Source organism: Eumetopias jubatus, unplaced genomic scaffold (assembly GCF_037043125.1).
Source record: "Eumetopias jubatus isolate StellerSeaLion01/CBP00866 unplaced genomic scaffold, mEumJub1_p1.0 scaffold_13, whole genome shotgun sequence".
Classification (NCBI taxonomy): Eukaryota; Metazoa; Chordata; class Mammalia; order Carnivora; family Otariidae; genus Eumetopias; species Eumetopias jubatus.
Window position 1 is genome coordinate 95,109,440 of NW_028274819.1, and position 13,576 is coordinate 95,123,015.

At 45.9% G+C, this 13,576-nt stretch overlaps 1 protein-coding gene across 1 annotated transcript; it reads left to right on the plus strand.

Moving 5' to 3' along the window:
- Window positions 1–401: 401 nt before the first annotated feature.
- BSX (brain specific homeobox) lies at window positions 402–4,196 on the plus strand. Its single transcript, XM_028125867.1, has 3 exons — window positions 402–663; window positions 2,706–2,902; window positions 3,957–4,196. Exons 1-3 carry the CDS (start codon window positions 402–404, stop codon window positions 4,194–4,196), a joined length of 699 nt encoding a protein of 232 aa, XP_027981668.1.
- Window positions 4,197–13,576: the final 9,380 nt, after the last annotated feature.

Here is a 13,576-nt window from a genome sequence, read left to right on the forward strand (position 1 = left end):
CAAACAAACAAACTCAAATTGAGGTTGAGAAACCAACCTCGTAGGAGCAACAACCCGATCCGCTCCGCTCTCCCCGGGCCTGGCCGGTCGTGTTCAGCACCGCGGACAGCTCCCCGCCCCGCCCCGAGCCCACCGCACCCTCCCCTCCGCGGCTGGCAGCCTTGCCATTGGCTCTCCCAGCTCCCCTCTTGAAGCTGCCAATTCTACACATAGACCCAACCTACCCAGGAGCTTGTCTTCTCGCCTCTCCAGCGCCCGGGGTAGCCCAGGCCCGGAAGAGAGCCGCGGGGTTTCGGAGCCTCGGAGGGGGTTTGTTGGCACTCTACCAGGCTTGCTGAGACGCTGCCTGCTTCCTACACTTCGTCCCCGGCCCTCGCCCTGTGACAGACGCTTGGCTCAAGATGAATCTCAACTTCACTGCCCCTCTACACCCTGCGTCTTCTCAGAGGCCCACGTCCTTCTTCATTGAGGACATCCTGCTGCACAAGCCCAAGCCGCTGAGGGAGATGGCCCCTGACCACTTCGCCAGCTCTCTGGCCTCCCGGGTGCCTCTGCTAGACTATGGCTACCCCCTCATGCCCACACCCACCCTCCTGGCTCCTCATCCCCATCACCCTCTGCATAAGGGAGACCACCACCACCCTTATTTCCTCACCACCTCGGGTAAGTAACAGGGGCCTCAAGGTTTGGGGAGCAAGAGAGCAGGTCTTCCAGTGCAGACCCTAAGCCTGTGATAGAGCTGAGGAAAGGCCAGAGCTGGCTCGGCCTGGCTTGGCGACTTCCTTCCCTAAGTGACGGTGGAACATTGGGGATATGGCTGAGAACAGGCAGAGCTCCCCTGAGGCATGCCAACCCATGGGGATAAGTCTCGGTCACTCCGCACGCTTTATAACAGAGGAAACATTCCTATCCAAGAGGTGGCTGGAGGTTTTACAATATTCTTGATGGATAGTGCTCTGTCTCCTTCCTCGTGGTCTTCCTGGTCACTTTGGTCCAGCTCTCACTCCTGATTCTCTGTCTCCCCTCGCTCTAGGGGAGACCCCTGGCCACCCCACCCCATGGGGCAGAACTCCACTTTCCAGCTCATTAACTCCAAAGCCTCCAGTGGGTCCAGCTCTCTCCTCTCGGGTGCTGAGCATTTACGGACATACTGCAGGGGTTTAGAAGTGAATGAGGGTTGGGGATATTCTGAGGACTGAAGGTTTGACCTGGGCGGTATAGGGGGGAAAAGGGTAAGAAAAAAAAGTGGGGGGGGGGCGGGGGATGGACGCTGCTCCTCTTTAACCATCTGCACTCCCACTGTCTAACTCACAATCTTGGGCTCAGCTCCCCTCTTCTGCCCGAGTTGCTGGTGAAGCTGGAGCCCCATGGCCAAAATATTTTGATTTTCTATGAATGACAAAGACTGGGGGCCAGCAAAGTGGTTGGGTCAGGGAGATGTAAGGAAATACCCAGATTTTTTTCTGCCGCTCTCTGCAAGGCCACATTCATGCTTCCTTCTTTGGCATTTTCATTCCAGTTGAAATATAATAATTCCTTGAGTCCAGATGCAGAGCACAGGTGGGAAAACAACCCCATCCCGGCGAGGGCCGGGAAAACACCTGAGGCAGTTTGTGAAACGTGTGCTCTGGAATCTAGGACAAAAGCTGAAAGTTTTTGTGAAGCGGTAAAACCCAGATTCTGAGGCGTTGGGTTGGCAGGACAATTATAGAAGCTATGTTGGAGCCTGCATCTTGGTATTCGTCTTGGTATTGGCCTCACTCCCTGGCCCATGACAGCCTCTTCTGGGCTGCACCCATGTTCCCCACAAATAGCAGTGGCCAAAGCCTGTGATGCCGGAATTGCTTGTTTCCTCCCCCACCCACACCCTCATTGGCAGAAATTGATGTCTGTGGCAGTTTACTTGGTGTGTCTCAGACACCATAATGCCTGCAGAGGTCAGGAAAGACAGAAGTCTCTCCTTGACCTGGGGGGGCGGGGTGCGCGAAGGGCTTCAGTCCTTCTGCTTAGGGTCGGAGAGAAAGAATGAGAAAAAGAATGAGGATCAGATTAGAGATGGGGTCCCCAGCGGCCCCCGCAACTTAAAAGGAACGTGCCAGGCGGGAATTGCCCCTCCGTTCTTGCTTCTGAGCTGCTCCTGATGAGAGTTTTCATCTGTTCCCTTTGGCCGCAGGCGGGGGAATGGAGGCAGCTCTGGGAAGAGGTGTTTTTTAGTGAGGTTGGGAAGCAAGGCTACATTCGTGCCTCTCCTGGCCCCAGAACTACGCAGGGTGTCGTCAGGGGTATGGAAGAGGGTGGTGCCTGGGCAGAACAGCTACTGGACCAGCCGACGTTTGCAAGAAAACTTCGGGCGGCGCACCAGAGGACTGGCAGACGCTGCGAGAGTCTTTCCAAGAAGATATTTTCTAAGGCCTCCGATTTAAAATTTTTCTTTTATGTTTTACTTACTGTTTATTGTTTGTAGGTCTAGATGACCTGCCGGATAAAGATCTCCAAGCGCTATTCTTCGGATTTTTTTTTTTTTTTTTTTACATTTCTCCTGCCCTGCGGTTCCTGGGAGAAGGGCTGGAGAAGCATTGGGGCGACCAGCGGACTAGCGGAGGCAAGAAGCGGAGGGAGGAGCTGGGGATCGCGGGAGGAGGCTGCGGCGGAGGTGGCTCCGGGGGCATCGCGCTCTACCCACTCGGCGGCTTTTCTCTCTGCAGGGGTGCCCGTGCCGGCGCTGTTCCCGCACCCCCAGCACACCGAGCTGCCGGGGAAGCACTGCCGTCGCCGCAAAGCTCGTACGGTTTTCTCGGACTCGCAGCTTTCCGGCCTGGAGAAGAGATTCGAGATCCAGCGCTACCTGTCCACGCCAGAGCGGGTGGAGCTGGCCACGGCCCTCAGCCTGTCCGAGACGCAGGTGGGCCCGAGAGGGGCAGTTCCTGATCTCCGCTGCTGCTCTTCCCTCCCCCCTTAATTCCTACCGCCTCTGCACCCAGTGCGGAGCTCTTGAGTGGGAGTGACCCCTCTCCCCTTTATCCTAGGCTTCTCCGAAGCTCCTTAGTAAAAGTACCGAACCCTCCAACTTCAGGTCAGACTTACCGAAGCGTCCTCTCTCGAGCGAGCCCCGGGCAGGGAGGAGAAACTCCTCGGATTGATCCTGATGATCACTCCCAGTTTGAGGACGATCAGTTCTCTGCCGCCCCCCACTCCTCTCCCATCGGGGCTGTAACCCTGGTCCGACGTAAAATCAGAGACTAGAACTAGTCGCGTTCTTGTCCTGAGCGAAGTCCACACAGGGAAATTGTTTTTATTATTTTAATCTCCCTTACAGACACAAGCCCTCAAATCCATCCTCCCCACTCCCCCACTGTAATGTAAGCGGCCTCCTTATTGCTCTGTCCTGAGAGGGAGAACTGTTTTCACCTTCCAGATCCTGTTCACCTGCAACCTTAAAACTCCTTCCCCCACTTTCTCTTTCTTACATTCTCTGTACCTGGGAGCCCCACTTGCTGTGAAATCGTTCGCCCGGCCGAGCGCCCCTGACTTTTCTCTCTAATGAGAACAAGCAAGATTGATTCTCATCTTCCTGTCCAGCAAGACCAGGTGTTTAGATGCCAAAATGGGGAGAACGTAAGTTAAACGTAAAGGAGGCTCATCGACGTAGCACTTACTATTAGTTATTATAATTAATAACAGTATTAGTATTAATTAAGCACACCATTTTGACCTTTATCGTTATTTTGGACAATTACTTCCAGGAGCCTTAGGATGCTTGATTCTCGTTCACTCTAACACGATAACTTGCAAGCAGTTCAGGTGTGATTTAACCCAAGGATGAGACTGCCACAGCTCTTGGATAATTCGTGAATGGGTTGCGGTCCATTTTCCTAACCCTCAGCAATCTTCGCAGATCTTAGTAACTACGGGTCTGAAGGAATGACGTGGTTGTATTTTTTTCCCCCTGAAATCAGGTGAAAACGTGGTTCCAGAACCGGCGGATGAAGCATAAAAAGCAGCTGAGGAAAAGTCAGGATGAGCCCAAAGCGCCAGATGGGCCCGAGAGCCCAGAGGGCAGCCCCCGAGGCCCAGAGGCCGCATCTGCCGAGGCTCGGCTGGGTCTGCCCGCCGGCCCCTTCGTGCTGACCGAGCCCGAGGATGAGGTGGACATTGGGGACGAGGGGGAGCTGGGCCCAGGGCCGCACGTGCTCTGAGCCGCGTGGCTGGGGAGGCGGGGAGGATGCGGCGGGACGCGGCGCGGTTCCCTCCAGGATTCGGAACGCTCGGACTCGGGTCCGGGGGCGGGCCTCGGAGATCAGCTCCTGGAAGACAAACAAATCACACCTGTGAACCCTCGAACCCGCGCGGAGCCCCGCGGCTCGGCCCACGCCCTCCTCCCCCTGTCGCCCGCCGGGTCCCTGCCGGGCGAGCGTGCACCTGCGTTAGCTCATTCCCGCGCCGTTGTCTTAAGTGGCGCAAGCTGGACCCTGGGCTCTCGGCTCTCTAACTCCGCCGCGATCGCAGACCCTCCTGGCCCTCTCCTCTCCGCCACCTGCCCCCAGCTCCGTTGTCCAGGCTCCGCGACCTCTCCACCCGGACCCTTTGCCCTTCCTTGGGTAGACCGATTGGCTGCAGGTAAGGGACCGGGAGTGTGCGCCTTCCGCTCTGCGGGGATCCAGGTAGAGCCACAACCAGATGCTTAAGATGTCTGTGCCGGACAGACTCGCGCGCTGCCAGCCACTAACCTCCCACTGGGGTTCCCCCACCCCCCATCTCTAACTCAGAAACTATGGCGACAACCCCTCCTCAGGGCGGCGCTTCTATCCTCTCCCGTCACTGTTCCCCTCCTGAGCTTCCGGTTCGGCACCCTGGACCCTTAAGCTGTGGCCCCCGGGAACACCCGCTCTACACGCTTCCCCTCAGTCCCCATACTGAGCGGCACCCACGCGCGGCGAGAAACTTGGGCAGGAAAACTTACCGAGCCATTTCTGCCTCCAGACCTTGCTGCACCTGTCCCGCAACTCTTACACGTCCCATGGGCTACTGATATTTTAAAAAGTGAGTGTTCCTTGGGCTGTGTGTGGAAATGTTCATTTTCGTTGCATTTTAGGGAATGCGGAGTTTTAGCGAGATTAAAGCTAAATACGCATCCCCTTCCGGACGCGCACCTGTTTGTGGACGACTGCGGTGGGGGCAAGAGTCTGGCCCCAGCGCGTCGCTCTCTCCCTTTCCCCTAGGAGAACTCCTATTCTCTCCCCGGGCTTGCAGTCTCTTTAGATAATAAAGGGCTCGCCGCGCAAAACTGGGACCGAACCGAGTTTCCGGGAATCGTTTGTTAACGCGTCCTCCTCCGCGCACGCCCCCTTCCCTCCACCCCAGGCAGTGTCCTGTTCTCGAAAGGAGTGAACAGGCCTAATAACCTTTGGTTGACAGATTCCCTCACTCCCAGCCCGATTTTTCTGCTTTTAATCGTTTTATAGTCTTGAGTTCCACCTGTGTGGAAAGTCACCGCAAATGGTATTTTTTGACTCTCAAATACCGGAGGGACAGAGCTCCCTTGATATCTGGAGTTTGAAATTACGCTAACAAATTTTGTGGTGACACTACGCACCCAGGGTACTTACCCGATATAGCAGCCTGCCAGAGGCGACCTCAGCTTCCGATCTTCCTTTGGCTCTGGTTGTGTATTTAGGTAAGTGAGCCCAGGAAGGCTGGAAAAAGTGTGTGGCCAAGTGGAGTCCTGACCCTTGGGTTCGAATGATGAATAAGTATTATAGACTATGGCCGTGTGAGCTTGGGTTACAGTTAATCTTTTTTGTTTTTCTAGAAGAGGATGAATCCTAAATATCCCTCTAGATCTAAGTTCTATGCATGTAGCCGTAGGAAGTTTTTCTTTCTCCTTTCTTTCTTTTTTTCCCTACAGGTTTGTTCCAGGAAACATTAACTTAGGCAAAGATAAGTTGTCAGGGTGAGACCTCTATCCAGTCAGCATCATTTAGGTGACCAAGCTATTGCTTTAAAAACATAAGCATTGTAGAGCTGTTTGGATTTTCCAAAGTGCTCTTTGTCAATCAAGATCTAGTGAGTCATAGACAACAAAGATTAATTTTCCCTCTAATAGTTAAGGAAATCAAGGGTTGGCAAGATTGAAGGATCCACCTATGAAATTAGTACTAGCTAAAGTCAAAGGGGGACAAAAAAAAAAATCTCTTTTGACTCCTTGTTCATTTCTTTGTCCAACACACTGTTTTCTTGTAACAATGCACCGGTTGGCATTTTGCCTCTATCACTTTCTGTGAACACCTCTCCTGTTGATTTAGATTGTGTAGACACAAAAACAAATCTACACTCCGATTTCTCCTCTCTCCCTTTCGGATAATGACCATACATTTTTAAGGCATGAGTTTTGGGCAAGTGCTTTACAATAAGACAAAAGACTTGGTTATGGTGGTGGTGGTGGGGGGGGGGAGGAAGTGATTTATAAATACTTGGAAGGGAAAGTAGATACTATTACAAGAGGGGAGAATCTCGGATTCTTAGACCAGAAAGAAGAGCTACTAAAAGGGATTTGGGGAGAATCTTTAAAGTCAGTAGAAATACTGTGTTTTTGGAGGACATTTAAAAAAATTTAAATGGAAGAAGATGCCAGGCTTTATTTTGGCTCTGAGAGAAGCAGATTAGGCACAGTTCACGATGTTTTCAAAAGGCAGGTAAATAGGAAACCTTGTTAGCGTAGGCACAGCTCCGCCTGATTGGAGGCAGAATGAATCCTGGAGCCCAGGGAAAGGCTGTATCTTTGATTCATGAGCATTAAACATGGAAAGATGCTCGTTCTGCCATATCAGGGTCCTCCCTTTGTGGCTGTTCCTGGCCAGAGTAAGCAGGAAGGGAGGAGCTTACACCTGCGGCACCAGCCACACTGACTGTGGTACAGTTTTCTCATCAGACCGTATTCCCTGAAATTGATGGCACACAATTCAATAGCCAAGTTCTCCTGGTTTTCCTTTTCTTTTTTATACACAGCGGGTTAGTGATGATAGTAGAGGAGAGACACAATTTAGTTTCAATTTCATGTAGCATGATAGCGGTGTTTGGTTTTTGGCCTTCAATACCGATCAAAGCCAACATAGGCTGAAGAGGTATTTTGTCTGAATTACCTTGGCTTTTGCCTCAATTCAGTTTGACTTGGTTGTAAAGATCGGACAAAACCACGTTCACTGTGATATATTAAAGACCTAGCCTGAGTCTGAAGGGGCAAAACCTCTTAAAATAGCCAAGGTGGGCACATCATCCTACATGTAATCCCAAATGGAATAAACTGTTTGTTCTGAATTTGTTCTTAATGCTGTTTGCAATGGACTTCATTTCACAGATTCTCAGAAAGGGACTCTTGATATTATTTCTGCTCACATGACATAAGAACATAAATGGACAACGCACCATTCTGCCCAGTATTAGCGGATAGTGGCACTAAGAAATAATTGGAATTCATGACACCACTTCAAAAGGTAGAGGACTGGCTCATATCAATGTGTTTGATAACTAGAGCTAAAGATATGTGAAGGCACAGAGCAAGCAGAATGCTTTTTGGTGCTAAGAGAATCGTGCAATAAACATATTGAGTTGAAGCGGTGACTCCCTGGTCTTCTTGAGTTGGGCTCAACACATGTGTGGAAATAATGAGTTAAGGAAATATTTTACACTTATTTTGTGTTCTTGGCATCACATTTTATAGAGGCTGTTGACAAGCTAAAATTCACCCAGTATACAAAAACCTGGAGAGTAAAAGGTGTGGAAAACACAAAGGAGTGTGAACTTTTTAGCTTAGAGAAGCCAAGTATTGGGCAGGGGTGGGAGAGGAGATTTGAACAGTTGCAGGGCTACTCAGTATCAGGGAGTATATCTATGCAGCTCTGCTGAAGAAGGCAGAACCAGAACCAATGGGTGGTTCCAGAAAACAGATTTTGGAACAACGTTTGCCTACCTCCTATAGGCCGGGTAGTGTGCTGTCTATCAATAAGACAAGCTAAGTCCAGAAAACACTAAGCACCTTTCACTAGAAAAGTTTGAGAAGAAGCTGGAAAGCAAAATACTAAGGGCTAGAAGGCTCTGTTTTGGTGCTTCATTAGTGAGAAGGTGAACTAGTTTGGTTCTTTCTAACCCTTAAGAGCCTAATATCTTCTTTTTGTAGGAAAGGAACAATAAATTCCAACTTACTAAAGTTACTTGTCATCTCACTAAGAAGATTTCAGTTCATGTGCTCTAAATAAATATATCCATAACAATAAGAATTAAGAGAAACCAGAAAATGAAAAGGGTATTCTTTTATTCGTTAAAGAAGTCTCCTACACCCCATTTGAGAAAGTAAGAAAACAACGTGAAGATCCCTGGAGTTAAGGACAACTAGATAGTCAGGAAGGGATGGTCAGTGTTAGAGACCTTTAACAAAATCTAAGCCCTTCATTTTATGTGAAGAAATTAGGATCCAGGTATATAATGAATGCCTTGTCAGTGTTAAATAGACAGTGGCAGAATTCAGACTAGAAGCCAGTTCTCATGATCCTACTTTACCACTAATTCATGCTGTGATAAAAGTGATGGAGGGAGGGCTAATTGTCCTTGTAGAGGAAAGGATTTTGCATAGTAATTTTGGATGTAAAATTTTAAAAATTAGCTGGAAATTATCTAGTAAAATCTTAGATCAATTTATGGAAAAACTTTTGATGAAGAGCAATCTGAAATTTAAATTGGCTTTCTGAAGAGGTACTGAGCCCCTTAGCCCTTTTCATTCGAGCCAAAGTTGAGTGGCTACTTGCTGGGATGTCTTTGAAGAGGTTCACACACTGAGTAGGATGAAAAATAAAACTAAAAGTTTTGCCTAATCTTTATAGACAAGGCAACTGAGAGTCTGAGATACTGACTTGCTCAATGTCCTACAACTGATTAATTTGATGAGTTATGAATTAATACATGTAGAGGTCCAAGGTCATTCCAATAAATACTTAGGAGATAAAAAACTTGATATGATTTCCTGTTTTCTGTCCAGATTCTCTCCATTGTGTTTTCTCCATTCTGGTTTTAATTCCCCCTCCCAAAGACATTTCTTTTCAATTTTATTTACTCCTTCCTCTTAGAACTCCCAGTGTGCATACCAGATAACTTTTCCTCCAGGATTTCATTTATAATTCTGTAAGCCTTCTCTTCTTATTCTCTTTACAAAATTGTGTAGCTGCAGCTGGATTTGGCATCATAGCCACAGGCTAGAAGGCTTGGCTTGGAGACTTAAATTCTAATCTTCCTTTTGCTCAGGATTGCGTTACTTCTCTTACTTGGCATCAGAAACATGAGAGTGTCCTTTAAGTTAAGAATGGTGAGGAGATGTGAGATAAGAGATATAAAAGTATCTACTATGAGATCTTAGATGAAAAGTGCTTGAGGAAGATAATGAATTACAATAATCTGAACATATCGGGTTGGTTCTTGATCCCACACCTCATAGGACTACGACAGTAACAATGTAGGTAACTAAAAGGTGAGTATTAGTCTTGTGTTCATCACTATCATTATGAGGGGTTATGTCCCTTTCTAAGGAGTTTTTAAAATAACTTCATCTTATTTTCTCTTCGTCATTGTCCTACTGTGTGGACTAAGAGAGGGCAAGGTGGCCTTGGGTGAAAGAGGGTCATATCAAGCCGTGAAGTTGCATTGAGGATACTTCATTTAGAATGTTCCTTCTTTCCCTCTTTCCTGTCTTGCCCCCGTCCTGCCCCATGGGTTCTGTTCTCGCTGGCAGACATAAATGCTATGTAGGGAGGGAAGGTATATTTCAAGTCCATGGGAGCCCTATTAAGAGATTGAGTTGCCTGTTTCCAGTAAAGGATCTAGGGGGGAAATCCAGATTTAAGCTTTTTTTTTTCCTGAAGCTTTTAAGATTTTTTTTTTTTTTTAGTTTAAAAAAGGCACACCTTAGGAATGTATCTCTGCAACAAAAATAAGCAAGAGTTGTTTAAAAATATTGACTAATATAATTCTTAGGGATTATCTGAATATTTGTAACCTCCATTCTCTCTTTAGCTTCCATGGCTACCAATAATGGAAGTGATTAAGTACACTTGCCAATATTCTAGCCAGAAGTTAAATGGCCGAATAGTCCTTATTCTTCCTCAGTGCTTGACTTGGAATGGGAAATAAACTGTAGAAAGCAATGAGAATAAGGATAGAGGGTGGCTCTGTATCCTGGGTTTCAAATGAGAATAATTTACAAGCTAAAGGTAAAAAAAACTAATACTTTATGCTGTTCTGCTCTTTTCCCATCTATTTTTTTTTAATTCCTGAGCTCTCTCCATTTAATTTTAAAGACTTGAGTTTCATCATTTACCCATGTACATTGTTTATAGGGTCGAACAGTTCTAGAAGGATTATTTAAAAAAGAAGCAGTCCCCTGGCTCCTTCCCTATTCTCTTTACTATAGAGGCAACCGGTTTCCAGCACTGGGTGATTCTTTTTGTATTTGTCTTCATGTTACTAAATAATTGCTGAATTGCTGCTTTTTGGTATTTTTGTTTTACGAATTATCTAGTACTTCATGCTCTAAAAGGTGCAAATTTAGTTCTTTCTTCCCTGTTCCCACCACATATGTGCACCCTCTTCATCTCTTCCTCCATGACAGGGTTTTGGTTAGATTGTTATTATGGTATGTATGTCTGACTCTCAGCCCAGCCAGGTAATCAACTCAGATTACTTTTTCCTGTAAGACTTCGTTTTTTTTTTCTTGGAGTTAATACTTGTCTTTTTAATTTTTAATGTCCTTGTGACCAGTTTATTTTTTTTTTAAGATTTTATTTATTTGAGAGAGAGAGAGAGAGAGAGAGAGAGAGCACATGAGAGGGAAGAGGGTCAGAGGGAGAAGCAGACTCCCTGCTGAGCAGGGAGCCAATGTGGGACTCGATCCCGGGACTCCAGGATCATGACCTGAGCTGAAGGCAGTCGCTTAACCAACTGAGCCACCCAGGCGCCCTTTGTGACCAGTTTAACTCCAGACTCTTCACCATTTGTCTAGAGCCAACTCCCAAGATACTCTTGTTAAGGTTTCATTTTCCCAAACGAATTGTTCCCAGAGCCTCTGGTCTGCTCCTCTCTGGATTTTATGTCACTGTGTCTCTCTTCCCCTTCATCCTGGGATTCCTTTCAATTTACTTTTGTTTTCTGTATTTTCCTCTTTCTTGGGTTACCCTCTCCTTTTGGGGGAGCACAGTCTCCTGTAGTTTCCTGATTGGTGTGTGAAAGGTAAATGTTTTGAGCTCATCCTTCTCTAAAAAATATCTTTATTCTAGTCACACGCTTTATTAGTATTTTGACTAAGTATAGAATTCGAAGTTGGAAATTATTTTGGAATACTTTTGAATAATTTAAAAAACATCATTTGATTTATTGGCTTCCAGTTGCTGTTGTGAGGGTCTAAAGCCATTTTGATTCTTGATTCTTTGTGTATCCGGCATTTATTTGTTTTCCTTTTTGGAAGCTTGTAGGATACTCTCTTTGTAACCAATGGACTGAAATTTTACAGTTGTGTGCCTTGGTTGAGGTCTGTTTGCACCCATTGTTCTGGATACTCAGTAGGCTCTTTCATTCTGAAAAGTCCTTTCAGTTATGGGAAGTTTTCTTGAATTAATTCTTCAAGGATTTCTGTTCATTGTGTTCTTTATGGAACTCCTATTATTTGGATTTTTTTCCCCTCCTAGATTTATCTTCTAGATTCTTTTTCTCTTCCATTTTTCTCTATTTTATCTTTTTGCTCTACTTCCTGGGGAAAATTCCTCAATGTTCTAACCTTTAACTTTTTAAGTTCTGCTATTATATTTCTAACTTCCAAGATCTCTTAATTTCCTTCTCCTCTTCCTTTCTAGTGGGTTTCCTCAGTGATATCTTCAGATATATAGATATATAACATGGCTGAGTTCTTCAGTTAGAGACCCTCTAAAGTCAGAATTTTTAAGGCTTTTATTTTAGGCTGCTCAGATTCTCCAGAAAAGGATTTTTCAAACTCCTGTTTGTAGGATGAGACCCAATGTTCTCGGAGCCATGTGGCAGATCAGAGGTCTCTGAGTTTAGAACACACATCTTCACTATTGACTCCACTTTCTGTATTGTGCCTCCCAACAGAGCCACTTGTCCCTCTCCAGAGATACTGTTCTACCCTCTGCAGAGGGGAGAGCAATCTTTTTGGGGGTAGCAAAGGGGCAGTTGTCTTTCATTTAGCCCCCCTCAGTCCCTTACACCCCTACTTTCAGAGGTAATTGACATCATCCATTCCTGAGCATTTTGGATATTCTGGAATGTAAATCAGATTGATTCTTGGGTCTCCCGTTTGCTAGGTTAGTTTTTTTTCAACTTTTATCTGCTTTCCTACTTTTATTATTATTGTCTCTCTTCCTGTTCTTATGTTCATGCCTTCTAAAAACCATTTACTGTGATTTTAGTGTGGGCTTGCCAAGGGAGTGAAGTCAGTGTATGTGTGTTCATGTGTTTAGTCTAACATATTTGCCCACAAGTCTCATAATCTGAATTTAATGTTATTTAACTCTGGCCTTTACAGTGAGTGATGGAGGTGTTGATCTTTTACCTTGATGTTTCTTTTATGCAACTGCATTTGTTGAGGTTCAGGAGAATTGCATTATCATTAGAACAGACTGAAAGTCTGACTTTATTGCAAAAATACATAATAGCCCTTCCTTCTTGTCTCCTATTCAGTGATGCAGTACCAATGGCATGGGATCTACCAGTCCGAGGGCATTGGAAGTTAGAGTTAGTCCTTAAGAATCTTGGTCTATGAAAGGTCCAAATAGTTTTACAGGATATTCTTAGAAATTTCAAGGTGAGGGAATTTATTGTTTCATTTTCCTTGGTGTCAGATTAATTGAAAACCTAGGTCCCTAATTCTCTGAGTGGAGAAACAGGATAAACAGAAAGCAAGGAAGGGCTACACACACACACGCATACACACACACAGAGACACACACACACACACACACACACACACACACACACGTGAGGCCCTGAAGAGAATGAGGCAAACAGGACAGGGAGAATTGGAAGGTGATCAATTAAGACATTAAGTGTTTTGTGACACATGGACGCATCTGCATTTTGCCCTGATAACAAGGCCATCAGCTCATTTTCAGAGGGCTGCCGCCTTCCTCAGTTCAATCCTCAGATCAAAGCAAAACTGTCTGCTTGCATTTTCCAATCAGAATGGGGATGCTAATTTATCCTCCTTAATGTGTGATGGTAAGAGACTCCTTCAATTAACTGAATTCTATAGCCTGCAAAATAAAAGGGTATACAAAGAGGCGCAGGCTGGAAGAGCTGAAATTCTCATTAAATCAAAAGGTCCAGTATTCATTACCTCGTGCATCTGAGGCTAAACACTAAATATGGGGATCATCAAAGGAGGTTTAATGGGTTAAATTGAGAATATAATCTAATTAAAATATTAGACATGGCTAAATAGTTCTTTGATATTCATCTAAAGGATTCATTAAAAATAGGTGCTTGAGGTTTGTGTGATTGGAGATTATCAATTTTAAGTAGAGAC

Bases quoted from the DNA above. Each gene is read 5' to 3' on its own strand.
- BSX (XM_028125867.1), top strand. From the start codon at position 402: ATGAATCTCAACTTCACTGCCCCTCTACACCCTGCGTCTTCTCAGAGG. The intron at 664-2,705 runs GTAAGTAACAGG...TTCTCTCTGCAG, and splicing joins TTATTTCCTCACCACCTCGG to GGGTGCCCGTGCCGGCGCTG. The intron at 2,903-3,956 runs GTGGGCCCGAGA...CCCTGAAATCAG, and splicing joins TCAGCCTGTCCGAGACGCAG to GTGAAAACGTGGTTCCAGAA.